This window comes from Scyliorhinus canicula, chromosome 11 (assembly GCF_902713615.1).
Source record: "Scyliorhinus canicula chromosome 11, sScyCan1.1, whole genome shotgun sequence".
NCBI lineage: Eukaryota > Metazoa > Chordata > Chondrichthyes > Carcharhiniformes > Scyliorhinidae > Scyliorhinus > Scyliorhinus canicula.
This window is the reverse complement of record NC_052156.1, coordinates 136,564,599-136,580,548: the sequence shown is the minus strand read 5'-3', so window position 1 is coordinate 136,580,548 and position 15,950 is coordinate 136,564,599. Positions and strand designations below refer to the sequence as shown.

Here is a 15,950-nt window from a genome sequence, read left to right as displayed (position 1 = left end):
ACTTCCATCTTTGTGTTCTCAAGTTACCACATTATTACTCACATCTTTGACAAAACATTTGACACCCCTCCTAATCTTTCCTTTTATGAATTAACAACCGTTCCAATCATAGACTTGTGGAATCTCTACAGTGAAGAAGGAGGGCATTCGGCCCATCAAGTCAGCACTGACCCTCTGAAACAGCATCCTACTTTGGCCCAGGCCCCCACCATAACCCCATGACCCAGTAACCCCACCTAACCTTTTGGACACTAAGGGGCAATTCTAGCATGGCCAATCCACCTAACCTGTACATCTTTGGTCTGTGGGAGGAAACCGGAGCACCCGGAGGAAACCCATGCAGACACGGGGAGAACGTGCAGACTCCACATGGACAGTCGGCAGAAGCTGGAATTGAACCCGGGACCCTGGCGCTGTGAGTCAGCAGTGCTAACCACTGTGCTACCATGCCACACCATGGGCCATTTTGCAACTTAAGGATAATGTAACACAAATTATTACTGTTGTTGCAAGTCATATTCAATCCTATGGAACAATCCCATTCAACAGAAAATGGAAGCACATTAATTTCAATTTATTACTACCAAACTAGAAAACAAAACTCTTCCAAAAGTGGAAAATAAAGCCATTAGTATAATAGTTAGAAAGCTTTCTATGGTGGGCATGAAGCAGTGAGTTCATAACAACAATGCTGTGGAAGACTAATGTAAATGTTAAATTTTCAGAGAGGCCTATACTACAGCACCATACATTTTAATGAGCTAGGTCCCTGGAAAAATTAATTGCATGCACTTAATGGGTCCATGCAGTTCTCAGAAAAGAAAACCTTCATAATTTGTTGCCTAGAATCCACTAAACAGCAATTTACAGAAAACTGTTTCACAGTTGGAACTTGACGATGAGACAACATGCAGTAAAAACTCTCAATAAACCAGCCAATAACTGGTTAGATATATAGAAAAGGAAATACGGTAGAAACAACTGAAAGTGAAAGAGGTGATAAAACGAGAACTGCAAAAGCTTTATATTTGGAAGGGGCTTTTTTTAGTTTCAGTTTGGCCAGGAACGGGCGCTTGCTGCTCTGTGTATCGGTGTTATTTTTCAAGGCAAAGAAATAACCGTACAATGGTGAGTAACATTAATCTTCGTTACAAATTTTTTAGAATGACTTTTTTACAAATGGGATCATGTCATTGCAGAAGCATAAGAGCTTGAATTTGAAATCCTTGTGCTATGACAGGCACTCAGATTTGCATGATCCTTACCTCAGGTGTATCAAAATTATTCTCCTCTCTGCATATCATTCTCTGTGTTTTCTGAATATGTTTTAAAAAAATTTAGAATACCCAATTAATGTTTTCCAATTAAGGGGCAATTCAGCGTGGCCAATCCACCTAAGCTGCACATCTTTGGGTTGTGGGGGCGAAACCCACGCAAACATGGGGAGAATGTGCAAACTCCACACGGACAGTGACCCAGAGCCGGGATCGAACCTTGGCGCCGTGAGGCAGCCGTGCCAACCACAGCGCCACCTTGCTGCCCGCGTTTTCTGAATATGTTACTCACTCTGTATAATGACGCAGACGGTAAACATAAGAAAGGTTTATTTACAAGTATTGACAATGGTCTGCACAACGCAGAATCTCACTCCCAGTGCAATCCTAGCTGGGAGGACTTACCTCACCAGGCCCTGATCACCGTTGCTCATAATGAGCCCCCGACGGTTGGTCGCCGCCCTCTACCCGGGGAGCTCTTACTCCACGGGTCCCACTGGGAGATCAATGCTGGTTTCCCCGTGGACTATGCGGCGGGTCATGACACTGTGTATTTCTTGGAATTCTTCCTTCTGTCTCTGTCTTGGCCTCAAGATATTTTGTACCTGCAACTCTCTGTTTTATAGGTTGGCACCTTCTTAATTTCTGCTCATGTCTATGGATGGATCCCACATCTTAGCCTTTTTCACCATTGTGGTGAATCACAGTCCGTGTAATTCACACTGTTATTATATATGATGTACTGTGTCTATGTAAGCTCGGTATACGAGCAGTTGCGCAGCTCTGCCCATAGGGGGAGATGAGGAGTTTGTACTGGGCTCCACCCTTGGCTCCGCCCATGGCTCTTCCCACTAACCGGAAGTATAAAGTTGGCAGTCGTGAGCCTGCCTGCCAGTTCATCTAGTTGCAGGCAGGCTCTGTTGAAAGGTTATTAAAACCACTGTTCACTTCCAACCACCTGTCGTGTGAATTGATGGTCACATCAACCATTAAATCATTGAAGCTATTTATTGTCACAGAGCAATCATTTTGTGTTTACTTGTTTATGGACTGGACTTTTAATCTAAAATTTATGCTGTAAACAGTGCACGTGGAGTATTGGAATTTGTTGCCATGAAGTGATTGGAGGAAAAGTATTTGTCCTTTTGCCTTTCTCATCTGCATTCTCAATCAGAGGACAGGCTTCTTCACAAATGAAGGGAGGGTAAACTGGGGGTAGAGTAACCAAATGTTGTTGATCGGCCAAAATACCTCCGGCAGATAACTGAAAATTCTCTTTGATTGAGCCTTGAACCAATCAACTCAGTCTCTTGGCTGCAGAAGGGCTGTGACCTGGAAACAGCTACGCAGAGAAGAAGAGGACTTTTATATCAGTAAGAAAATTGTGAGTAATGCTGTTGGGTGCAGGCAATATATCAGTGCAGATATAGCCAGTCTTCATTTAAAAAATATATATATTTCAAATTTTTCCATTTTATACATATACAAAATACACAATACAATGAAACAGAATAAAACACCAATACACACATACAACCTCCAAGACATAACATAACCTCACTCCTCTTCCCCTCTTCCCCTCCCCCCTCCTTACCAACTAAAGGTGACCAGCTCCTTGAAATACACAATAAACGGTAAAACCCCTCAATTGCTCCCCTCACAGTGTACTTGGAGTTCGTCAGAACGCCCAGGCACACTGAGGCACTGGGCGGAGAAGCAGGCAACACCCCCTAGTACTTGCCTCAGGGCAATCAGCGAGGCAAAGGTCAGGACTTTGCTCCCCCCCCCCCACTCCCCCCCACGCCCGGCTACAGCTCCAGTGAGCTTAACACTCCAAATATGACCACTAAAGGACAGGGCTCCAGTTTAATTTTCAGAATTGGCAACATGGCGCTAAAGAAGGACACCCAAAAATCCACAATCATGGGGTAACTCCAGAACATGTGCACATGGTTGGCCGGACCCCCTGAACAGTGCTCGCACTTATCCTCCACCTCTGCAAAGAAATGACTCATTCTGGAAGGTGCACTCTATAAACTACTTTGTATTGGATTAAATCAAATTTGGAGTTCACCCTCCGCAGGGCCTCGCTCCACACCTCGCCATCTAAAATGGGCCTTAATTCCTCCTCCCACCTAGCCTTAACCCCCTCTACCGGCATTGAATCCTCTGATGTAATCCGTCCAAAAATACCGAAAGTGCTCCCTTCCTCTGACCCTGCGGGCAAAAGAACCCCCTCTATTAGGGAGGTTAGCGGCACCACGGGGTATGTCGGTAAAACTTGTTTCGCAAAGTTGTGAACTTGTAAATATCTGAATAAGTCAGATTGCGAGAGTCCAAACTTCTCCGACAGTTCCTCTAAACTGGCAAACTGCCTCTCCAGGAACAGATCATTCATTCTCTCCAACCCCTTCCCCTCCCTCCCTCCAAAATGGCATCCTATCTCACAGACTTAGATAGATGATTTTCACAAATCGGAGCCAGCTTTGATACTGAACCCAACATAAAATGCTGTTGAAATTGTCTCCATATCTTTATAATAACAATCTTTATTAGTGTCACATGATAGCTTACAGCAACACTACAATGAAGTTACTGTGAAAATCCCCTAGTTGCCACACTGTGGCGCCTGTTCGGATACTCTGAGGGAGAATTCAGAATGTCCAATTCACCTAACAAGCACGTCTTTCGGGACTTGTGGGAGGAAACCGGAGCACCCGGAGGAAACGCACCCAGACACTGGGCGAGCGTGCAAACGCTGGACAGATAGTGACCCAAGCTGGGAATCAAACCCGGGATCCTGGTGCCGTGAAGCAACAATGCTAACCACTGTGCTACCGTGCCGCCCTCAAAGTGCAGACAACCACTGGGTTTGCCGAATACTTTGTTGAGGTGAAGGGGAGTGGGGCCATTGCTATTGCCCTTAGACCAGACCCGATCGTGCTGCCCCCTCACCCCCTACCTACCCTCGCACCCTCACCCTCTTCCCCCCTCCCCCGGTGCCCTCAGTGATCCGTGAGGTGCTTTGCCCTCCTAGCTCGGCCACTTCGTCTAGGTATGTCCCTTGGATGCACATCTGAGATCTGAGGTGGAGGCAACCAGCTGCTTACCTCATCCTGTGGCCTTCGATGCCCCTGGCGGGCGCCTTCTGGTGGCTCTGGGGCCGGAGGGCCCTGGTGCACTTGTCGATGGCACATGCACAGCCATGCCACCCTGTCTCCTGTACTGGCTGCGATACACGGCCTCATCAGAGGCGTGGAACTCGGGCCACCATCCCCACTCCATGGGACGGGTCCGGGTTGGCACTCAGCGCCCCCTCCTCCAGTTTGGTTCCCATAGGGCCCGAAGATGCACCTTGGAGCAGAGTAGCAGCTAGTTTGAGCCCCGGCTGCCCCTGCATCTGCTGGCCCCGCCAGCCCCGGCGGCTCCCCGTGGTCCACACCATCGTGCCAACGCCCTCGGCGATGCTCCTCAGTGACTGGGACATGCTCCGCAGCATCTCGTCAATGCCCTCCTCAGCCATTCCCATCTGAGAGCCGGACATGACCCGCAGAACCTCATCATGGTCAGTCCGGTACTGGGTTACATCCCCCAGTGAGGCGGACATTCTGTCGAGACTCTCAGCCATGGCCATCACCGATGCTCAACGTCTTGGACACCTTCACTAATGATGCCGATGTCATGCACCAGGCTCTCCATTGCGACCGCCACGCTAGCAGTGTTGTCCTTCGTACCACGCATGGTGGCAACATCTCCTGCGCCCATAGCCTCTGGGACTCCTCCAATCGGCTATGGACCCACTGGAATGTCGCTGACAACTCCCTCTGAATGTTCCAGCCACTCCCCAACATCTCCATCAATTCTGGATAACCTTGTTCCACAGGCTCAGCATCAGGCTAGATCCTGGGATCCAGCAGACCTCTGACTGCTGTCTCGCCTGGGGGTTACTGCCTCCATCTGATGTGCATCAGCAGCTGTGTGGTGCTCTCCAGATTGTGCCCCAGAAGCCTGATCACTAACATTTCCCACTGAGGTGTGTGTATCCGCGCTGGTGGAGGGGGATGACAGCTGTGACGTGACTATTATGCTGGCATCCTTGGAGCTCTCCTCCAAGATGGTCTCCTGAGAGGCTAGAGAGGGTGCCACCCAGGATGGACCAACGCCATCGGCTGGAGGACATACAGGAGAACGGACATGTGGTCAGTGGGAGGGATGGGTCAGTCAGTAAGGCAATAACAACTCATGTTAACAGGTCCTTCGGGTGTGCCTGGTGGTTCCTCACCTCTGCGGTGTCCTCCAGCCTCTGCGTTGGTGACCGCTCTGTCCTCGGCCACCCCAGTCACCCCCAGGGCATGCTTCTCGAAGGTGGTGAGGATTTTTAGATCCGGCTTGCTACTGCCAGTCTGGGCCCTCTCCCGGCAATTGTGGGGGATCTTTCCCTGAGGAGGCACAGAGAGGGCATCATTAGCCACACGCATGATTCACAGTGGTGGTGGCGGGGGGTATGAAGGAAGGGGCGGGAAGGGGTTGAAGTGGGCAGGGGTTGAGGAAGGGTTGGGGAGGTTGAAGGGGGAAATGTCTCGATGTTGGTGTCTACTCACTCGTGCTGCCCGGTTTAGATCATTGACATTCTTACTGCACTCTAGGCCCTTCCTCCTGGTCACACTCTCGTAGCTCACTGCCACCACCACCTCGTCCCAGGCGGCACTGGCTGCCCTATGGCTAACCCCCTGGACCCTTGTGGGAACAGGACATCCCTCCTGGCCTCCACTGCGTCTTTCAGCCTCCCTAGGTCAGCATCCCCAAACCTTGGGGCTGGTCTCCTCAGTGCCATTGTTGTGAGCTGGTTGGGGTTGACTGAGCAAGCGCACCTTAAGTGCTGCTCAACCTTGTTAGAAGGGGTCTGGCGAGCGCGTTGCCAGCGAATCAGCTGGCGAGCCTTCATTTACGGCGAGAAGCCTGTGAGGCCTTGTTAAGTGGACCAATTAACATCGACTAACGTTGCCGGCCTCGCTGGGCCGAGCGCCGGGAAGCTCGCGGCAATTCCCGCTCGCTACAACACTTAGAAATCTTTCCGGCAAATTGCGCCCTAAAACTCCTGAATTTGTGTCCTGTTAGCTACCTTCAATAGAAGCAATTTTTGCAATGTGACAATTGACTGCAACGTGTCTGTCCTGGGAAAAGGAAAATTAGCCAGGATGTTTTTTAAAGTTCATGCAGTGAGCTCTGCTAATGTGCACGCCTAGACATTGAATCAGAGTAAATTCGGTGATGAACTCACAGCGGAATGCATGGTAATAGTCTAGGCTTGTACGCAGTTGAGTGAAGTATAAAAAGCTGCCAGCCCATATGGATCAATGCCTTCTGGAGAAGTCAGCAGCAAATTGAAACAAAAGTGTTGTGGTTTGTTGATGTGCTCACACAGTGTCAAGCAGTGGCTTCCTCATTTGAATTAAGTATACTCATGAGCATTAATATCCCACAGATTAATGTTTAAAGTTCTCCTATTTCTCGGAACTGATAAAGCCCTTGGGCTCTGAGTTGGTTCATTCGGGGAAGTACCTAGAGTTAACCAGAATTTTAACTGACTCTGAATGTTAACCAACATCCCTGCGGCTATTGTGAGTTACTGTTCATCACGTGATTGCACTGCACTGAAAGACAAACAATACTAAAAACTTCCGTCTCAATAAAAATGAGTAAAAACAAGATTCCAAGAGCAGGAGTTTTAAGTACAGGTTAAAGTCCAATATGTTTGTTTCAAACACTAGCTTTCAGAGCATTGCTCCTTCCTCAGGTGAATGAAGAGGTTTGTTCCAGAAACATATATATAGACAAATTCAAAGATGCCAGACAATGCTTAGAATGCGAGCATTAGCAGGTAATTCTCCGCACCTGTTGGGGCTAGGCCCACGCCGGAGTGGTTGGCGCCATGCTGACTGGTGCCAAAACCGGCGCCAACGGCCTTTGACACCCGCTGGCCGGCGTCAGGTCTGGCCAAAAGGCCTTCGCCGGTTCGCGCATGCGCCAGTGCGTCAGCTGTCGCTGACGTCACCACCGGCGCATGCGCGGTAGGGGGGGGGTTCTCTTCCGCCTCCGCCATGGAGGAGGCCATGGCGGCGGCGGAAGAAAAAGAGTGCCCCCATGGCACTGGCCTGCCCACCGATTGGTGGGCCCCGATCGCGGGCCTGGCCACCGTGGGAGCACCCCCTGGGGTCCGATCGCCCCGCGTCCCCCCAGGACCCCGGGGGCCTGCACGCGCCGCTAATTCCGCCGCCACCAGAGGTGGTTGAAACCATGTCGGCGGGATTGGCCTTTCAGCGGTGGGGCTTCGGCCCATCGCGGATCGGAGAATTGCCGCAGGGGGCACACCAATCGGCGCGAGGAGCTCGCCGATCGGTGCGGCGCGATTCCCGCCCCCGCCAATTCCCAGGTGGCGGAGAATTCCGGCCACGGCGGGGGCGGGATTTTCACCAGCCCCGGGCGATTCTCCGACCCTGTGGGGGGGGGGTCGGAGAATTTCGCTCCTAGATATTGGTTTTCAGTCTGAGCCTGAGACTTAAAACAAATATGATGAGCTTCCTCAAAAACTAACCCGAATGATCAGATTCAAGGGGATAAAATTAAATTGACGATGCCAAAGTTTTTTTTTTAAATTTAGAGTACCCAATTCATTTTTTTCCAATTTTGGGGCAATTTAGCGTGGCCAATCCACCTACCCTGCACATCTTTGGATTGTGGGGCCGCAACCCACGCAAACATAGGAAGAATGTGCAAACTCCCCACGGACAGTGCTCCAGAGGCAGGATCGAACCTGGGGCCTCGGCACCATGAGGCATCAGTGCTAACCACTGTGCCACCGTGCTGCCCTGAGCATACCAAAATTAAGGGATCTGAATTAACTCATATAAAAATGGCATTTGTAAATAAATAAATAAGAAACAAGAATAAGCCAATAATAAACTGAAGACATAAATATAAGCATGCTGTTGGGAGTGCTGCTGCCTGCAATGTCAATGCCTTATTGGGAACTGCAGGATGCACCATGCCTCCAGTCTCTCAAATCAAACTCAGGGATTCTGAGCTCGAGCAGCAGAATGGACTGCAGTTCTTCAAGAAGGCAGCTCACCACCACATTCTCAAGGGCAATTCGAGGTGAATAATAAATGCTGACCGAGCGATGCCCACATCCCGTGAATGAATGAAAAATAGCTGCTCGGTGCATTCCACAATGGCATGTGGAAGACCAGGAAATTCTTTTGAGTGTAAGAATCCAGAGATTGGTACCCCGCTACTGTGGAGATTTCAGAAGCATATTCGGTGGGTACCATCTAGCAGGGAACAGGTTATGCAGGAATATTCCAGGATGTGACTAAGTGTCATTTCGGGCACGAACATCCAGCTTCAAATTTTCCTGGCATATTTAAATGACGATTTAAATATGTTAACCTGGTTCATGGCCAGCAGCGGCGTGAGAGATTATATTAGCTGTAGCAAGCCAGGAGCATCGCGCCCTGTTCTGCACCTGCAGTAAATCCTGTTTAGGGGCTCTCCTCTATTTATCCATCATTGCACGATTTTTACAGGGCGCAACATGACCAGAGAATTACCCCCAATTAGGGATTCAGTAGTTCGGGGATGGCCAAGTATTTCTGTAACTGTCAACATCAATCTTGCTTCACATGTTGCCTCCCTGGAACTGGGCTAAAGGACATCATTGAACCTGTGCAGAACTGGGAAGTTATGGTCAACTTTGGAACCAATGACAGAGATATGTAAAGGGTTGAAGTCCTTCAGACTGAGTTTCAGGATCTAGTGTTGAAGTTAAAGAGCAGGACCTCAAAGGTAAAAATCCCGGTAGTAATTCAAGTACATTTTTTCATGAATGTAGGAGAGGTGAGATAAGATAGGGTAATGTATGGCTGGAGCTATGGTATAAGGGAGGGTTTCAGACTCATGGGAGCATTAGACACGTCACCAGCTGAAAGCAAAGTCAATAGTTTGAAACTCTCGTGTGGCAAAATATGTTCTTATCTCAGACAAGCCGTTGGTCATTGTGGTGGAGTTGGAAACAAATAAGAATTAAAGAAGTCTGTGGCTTTTCTATTGAGTGAAGGCCCAAGTTAATAAAAGGGAAAGTGACTCCCAGAGCAAATCCTACAGCCTGGGTGTTCTGACTGAATGTAGCTGCCAGAAGATCCTTGTTAGCAATCCAACTGGTAGTTTCCAACCTCCACATCCAGGGAGGATAGTCAGCTAAAATGGCCTTAACAACCAAAGCAAGGACACTCATCTTCAATTTCAAATTAATCCACTTATTATTTTACCCTTTCCTCTCCCTCTGCATGTCTGTCTTGTGTGTGTTTGGGTAGAGGGTGGGATGGTAAATGGACGAAAGTAGTAGATTAGCTGGGCATTGTTCTATCATAATATTGCATGCCTTATTACTACTTTTGTTATAAACAAAATGTTATTATGTTTCACTTACGAATCTGGTGCCTGTAAATCATTGAAGCAGTCATGGGCCAAAGGTCTCAGAAACTGTATACAAATTATTGGTTAATTCACTTGTGTTGAGACCCCGGGGTCTATGGGGCTGGAATCAACAGTGCACTAACCCAGGGTGTCATAACAGTGTGGATGCAGTTATTTAATATTAATATAAATATACATGTATTTTTTTTACAGGTAATTGTTGGACAGATGCTGAAATATGATTGGAGGAAAATATGTAAGTTCTCTATAAGCTGTACGTTCACAAACCAAATTGGCAGGGGCTAGTATACAAGGACCACTGCTTTTCTTGATATACATTCATGACTTCCACTCAGGTGTACAGGGCATAATTTCAAAACTTGCAGGTGACACATAACTTGCAAGTATCCTGAACTGAGAAGAGGTTCATGATGGACTCATTGGGAAGTCCTTATAATTCACTGCTGATTTTGTCACTTTTCGGTTTTATAATTTCACATTGTGAGTTAATGGCTAGTGAATTCTACCACTGTTCCTCTTTGCTGCATTTCTGGGCATCATTTAAAAACAAAATAATCACTTTGATTATTTTATTCCAATTCTGGAGAAGGGTCGTATTCAACTCAAAACATTGGGCGGGGGAAGGGGGATTTTCTGGGGATGCTCGCCGCGGGCAAAACTGATGACGTCGGCGGAGCCATTCTATCAGAGTGAATGAGTGGGAGGTAGAGAAGGATCGATCTTGGAAAAGCAAAGAGCATTAAAGGGAAAGGCAGAGTGAGAGCATCGAGACAGCAATGCACCTATTTTCATTCTGACTATGTCACGTGCAAGCGAGCTGATCTGGTTGTGCAGTGATTCAAGTTATTACGATCTATGTTCATAAATTAATAAGATAACATTTGTCTGATTTTTTTTTCATCAAGAGGATTCCACTTTTATAATTCTTATTATATAATACCGCTGTAAGCTTAATTTTACAACTCTCTTTAAAGCTGATCCAGGCAGCCATTTGAAGTCACTACTGCACAGGTGACATACTAAGAGCTTCCTCAGTCCTCACTGTTGCTTTTTCACAACAGAATCAGAGGGAATATTAATACTGCAGACATTACAATGTAATAATACTTGTGCCACAGAGGACCATAACACTGGTGAAAATGTAAACTGTTTTGCATTGTAATAATTTCAGGAGGCTAAGGCTAAAAGGCAAGGCAGGTTTATTCTGCAACACAAATAAAGCCGCAACTATGCCGTACAAAACAGATGTCCCAGCCTGGGACTATCGGTAACTGCCGATCCAGGTCTGGTGGTTGATATTTAAGGTACTGTTGGTGAACCCCTATTGGGCGGGCGGCCTCCCGCTCAGCAAGGGAACTCTTAGTTTACAAAGCCCACAGAGAGATCAATCAGCGATCCCCCATGGTCTTTGTGAGGGTGATAACAGGAATATTATTTGTTTAATGATATTTGTTCTTGTTATGATTTTTTTTTGTAATAGTGGGATATTTATAGATAATCAAGTTCATCTTTTGATTTCACCCGTGTCTTAGTGTAGACATTGTATAATGCTCCTTTAATGTTGGAAATTGTAAGTTATTTACAATGTATTTACCGTCAGCTTATGAAGAAATCTATAATACTCTGGGTGAAAAGATCAAAAAGCGACAGAAGAAACCAAACCTCAAAAGCACTGTAAGTGAACTTGTCACTGAAGACGGCTGCAAGGTATACCTGGTTGGCACAATTCACTTCAGTAAGGAAAGCATACAAGATGTAAAACAGGTAAAAGAAATATGGCATAAGACTCGCAGACAAAAGCTGCAGCAAATTTAAAATTAACATTAACTGAAAGTATCAGAAATCATATTTATGTTCATTTACAATGATGCTCCTATGATAGTGCTGTATTTTGGGAAGATGAGTTCCTATTGTTGAGTCATTATTGACTTTAGTTCAACTGAACTGTTTTTCTGCTCTGGTATGTGAATGGGAGTTTCCAGCTATGTTGTTGCCCTCCAGCTTTTCTGCATTAGTGACGTTATAAAGGCAGCAAATAAATTTTTTCATGTGACAAACACTATCTATATTATTTATTCATTCAGGGGATATGGGCGTCACTGGCGATGCCAGCATTTATTGTCCACCCAAAATTACCCATAGAAAGGTGGTGGTGAACTGCCTTCTTGAACTGCTGCAGTCCCTGAGGTGTAGATGCACCAAAATGCTGTTAGGAAGGGAATTCTAGGATTTTCAAAAATCTAAATTTAGAGTACCCAATTCTTTTCTTCCAATTAAGGGGCAATTTAGCATGGTCAATTCACCTAGCCTGCACATCTTTGGGTTGTTGAGGTGAGACCCAGGCAGACACGGGGAGAATGTGCAAACTCCACACGGACAGTGGCCCGGGGCCAGGATCAAACCGTGCCAGAATTCCAGGATTTCAAACCGTCCCCAGAATTCCAGGATTTTGACCCAGCAACAACGGCAATATATTCCCAAATCAGGATGAAATGTGGCTTGGAAGGGAACTTAGAGCTCACCGCCGGGAAGACATTAAGTTCCTCCCGCAATGCCACTTTCACTTTAAATGCAATTAAATCCCTTGAAAGATAACATTGCACTGGAGTTCTATTCCATATTCATTGCTAGGACATGGAACTGCAGAGTAACATTAGAATCAAATTGGATAAATGCTTGAACAGCAGACTGAATAATATATTCTTGCATTTCCAGCGAGTAACTTTAATAAAGAGGTTTTAAAAACTTTAAAAAAAAAATTTAGATTGTCCAATTATTTATTTCCAATTAAGGGGCAGTTTAGCGTGGCCAATCCATCTTACCTACCCTGCACATCTTTGGGTTGTGGGGGCATATAATCAACAAGAAGACAATGTAAGTCTACCCACTGCATGTAAGACCAGTGACAATGTGATCACAATCGACATTCAAAATGTGAAAGATCAGAGCGAGACTGACAGATCTCAGCTCATCTGTACAGAAGCACTCAACTATCAAAATAAAACTACTCATCAGTCCAGTGAGACCATGTCAATTGAAACCTCATCCACTCTAAACTACCCACAAGAAAATGAAATCTTGAAGATTTTGACTCCAGAAGAGGAGCACGGTAGCACAAGTGATTAACACTGTGGCTTCACAGCGCAAGGGTCCCAGGTTCAATTCCCTGCTGGGTCACTGTCTGTGCGGAGTCTGCACATTCTCCCCGTGTCTGCGTGGGTTTCCTCCGGGTGCTCAAGTCTAGAGTATGCACGCTCTCCCAGTGTCTGTGTGAGTTTTCTCCGGCTGTTCCAGTTTCCTCCCACAAGTCCCGAAAGACGTGCTTGTTGCGTGAATTGGACATTCTGAATTCTCTCTCAGTGTACCGCCACAGGTGCCGGGGTGTGTGGCTACTAGGGGATTTTCACAGTAACTTCATTGCAGTGTTAATGTAAACCTACTTGTGACAATAATAAAGATTATTATTATTAAATATGTAACGTTAAAACTATCCAAAAGACCTGAGGCCCATTAATGGTTAATTGCAGCTGAAAAATCAGTTTCTGACTTTCTGGCCAGAATTCCATAATTCCATCTTAGGTGAGAGACAAGATGGGTATTACCATTTCTTCTGGTATTTCTATCTCTCTCAAGTTAGAGAACCAGTTTGTCTTGATTACTCTGTTTTTGTTGGTCACAAGGCATCTGTACAATGAGGTGTAAGATTCCACAGGCTGGAGAGGAACTATATTGTTCTTGTATTTGCTGTTGGAAGCTTCCAGAACAAAAGACCAATCTTGTTATCGTGTGACTTGCCACAGCCATCTTTTTTGGCTCACCAGAAAGTCAATTTATTTTTAAGTGATGGAAAAATAAAGTTTTGGATTTCATTTAATCTCATGTTGACTTAACATGAAACTTCCTGTCAAAATATATCTGTATGGGCAGCACGGTGGCGCGGTGGGTTAGCCCTGCAGCCTCACAGCGCCGAGGTCCCAGGTTCAATCCCGGCTCTGGGTCACTGTCCGTGTGGAGTTTGCACATTCTCCCCGTGGCTGTGTGGGTTTCGCCCCCACAACTCAAAGATGTGCAAGCTAGGTGGATTGGCCACGCTAAATTTCCCCTTAATTGAAAAAAATGAATTGGGTACACTAACTTTATAAAATATATAAATATATATATATATCTGTATCTTCAGATGATGAGCAAGGATAGCATTAATAGCATTCTGTCGGAAGTGGAGCATTAAGCAGATGGAGCTTGGAGTGGCAGATAGATTTTAGTCATGAGAGGTGTAAGATAATATATATTACGATAGAAAATAATCATAGCGTTCATAAATGATTAAACATTTTCAAATATTAAAGTTGGGAAATAAAACGGAATTCGATTTCATTACTTACTGTTCAATTAAAATGGGCAAAATGACGCTTTTATCAACAGAATTAATCAAGTACTGGTACGTGTCTCAAAGATATTCGTACAATCTTAGCAAGCGCTGAGATGATAGATGTTTAAAATGTTAATTTACTCTCTAAACAAGAAGCAGTTCATTAGCCTGCGTTGTCAATGGTAACAGTTCACATCATTTGGGGGACATCGGTACCAAAAGAACTCCACGGTTCAAAAGAAAGACTATTCACCATTATTTCAGGGAAAAAACTAATAAGTAGCACAACACAACATTGCTGGCTGTGTGTAGAATGAGATAAATAATAGAGACAGAGACATAAGCCAATCAATCAGATCCAGCAAATGTGATCGATGAAGTTTAATTTTGATCAGACTCAGTATGAGAATTCAAGAAGATTGTTATTATTTTATTCACTTCAAATAAGGTGACTCACTGATGGAGGGCAGTGTAGCATTTAATTATATTGCATTTTACGTGAAGACGAATTGTACTGATTCAACAAAATGGATCTGATACATTTATTTGCTTTGAAGGAAAAGAGCTTAACAATTTGTAGCTGACCCTTTCTTATCAACTGATTTTTCAAGACTACCGTCAAAAATATTGGAGGAGCTCATGTGCAAAGCAACACCCAGATTAGTTCAACCCACAGGAGATTCCATATTACACACTATATTAGTAGTTTGTATGGTTAGATATTAGGCAGTATGGACAGGATGCACTTGTCTCAGGCTCTCTCATAGAAATAACTAGCGCTGCTGTATATGAGAGAATCTTTTGAGACAAAAACCTAAACATGAACAGTTTAGGCCTACGCTCTAGAGTTTAGAAGAATGAGGGGAGATCTACTTGAGGTACACAAGATGCTATAAGGTATGGATAAAGTAACGTGGAGCTGATGCTGCCTCTTGCGGAGCATTCGGAAATCAGAGGTCATAACCTTGGAATAATAAGTAACAAAATTAAAACAGATTTGAAAAAAAACTACTTTCCCAAAGGGTTGTGAATCTGTGAAATTCCCTACCCCAGAGTGCGGTGGATGCAGGGACAGTGAGTAAATTTAAGGAAGAGTCAGATTTTTTAAAAAAAATTACCATATCAGAGTTACAAAGCCAGAGCTCAGAGTGTGGACAGGGGCGAACCCCCACTCCAGCTCCTTGCCTACTCCAAAAATCAACCCAAATTGAATCCCATTCTTGGTCTCCACAAGAGGAACATACCAGATCCAGGCATTACACCTGATCCCACGCTCACCTTAGCCAAAAGGCCAAGAAGCACTCTGCTTGATCTTAGCCAAAAGGCCGAGAAGCAATGAGTTAGACAGATTTTTAATTGGTAATGTGTTGAAGGGTTATGGAGAACGGGCAGGACGGTGGAGTCGAGGCCAGGATGGGATCAGCCATAACCACATTGAGGGTGTTAGGCTCGGAAGGCAAAATTGCCTATTCCTGCTCCTCAGTCATATGTTCTCGGGATGAGATGCTCTGGCTAATTTCGCATTCCAGCTCTTGGTGTGTTACATTGTAGGAAGCAGATGAGGAACATATCAGCCATGTTCAAATGGCGGAGCAGACTTGATAGTCAGAATGGGCTAATTCTGTTCCTGTATATTATGAACTTATCTGACAAGGTCAGCAACAAGTCTTTATGAATTGCTGCTGAAATGTTCCACATGTGCTCCGCCCAACATTTCTTTGTAAAACTCAAGTAAAATAACTTAACTGAATAATATAGCCAGGATTGAATTAGAAATGTGAATCCTCATTTGAAGTTCTCTGTTTTACACA

The 15,950-nt window shown here is 45.5% G+C and overlaps 1 protein-coding gene across 1 annotated transcript in view; it reads left to right on the top strand.

The window, feature by feature from the left end:
- Window positions 1-992: 992 nt before the first annotated feature.
- The window catches only part of LOC119973400 (traB domain-containing protein-like), a 34,567-nt gene continuing 19,609 nt past the window's right edge, over window positions 993-15,950 (top strand). Inside the window, exons 1-3 of the mRNA XM_038811447.1 lie at window positions 993-1,128; window positions 9,963-10,005; window positions 11,371-11,534. Coding sequence (XP_038667375.1) covers window positions 1,126-1,128; window positions 9,963-10,005; window positions 11,371-11,534 — 210 coding nt within the window. The 5' untranslated portion in view covers window positions 993-1,125. The remainder of the gene's footprint in view (window positions 1,129-9,962; window positions 10,006-11,370; window positions 11,535-15,950) is intronic.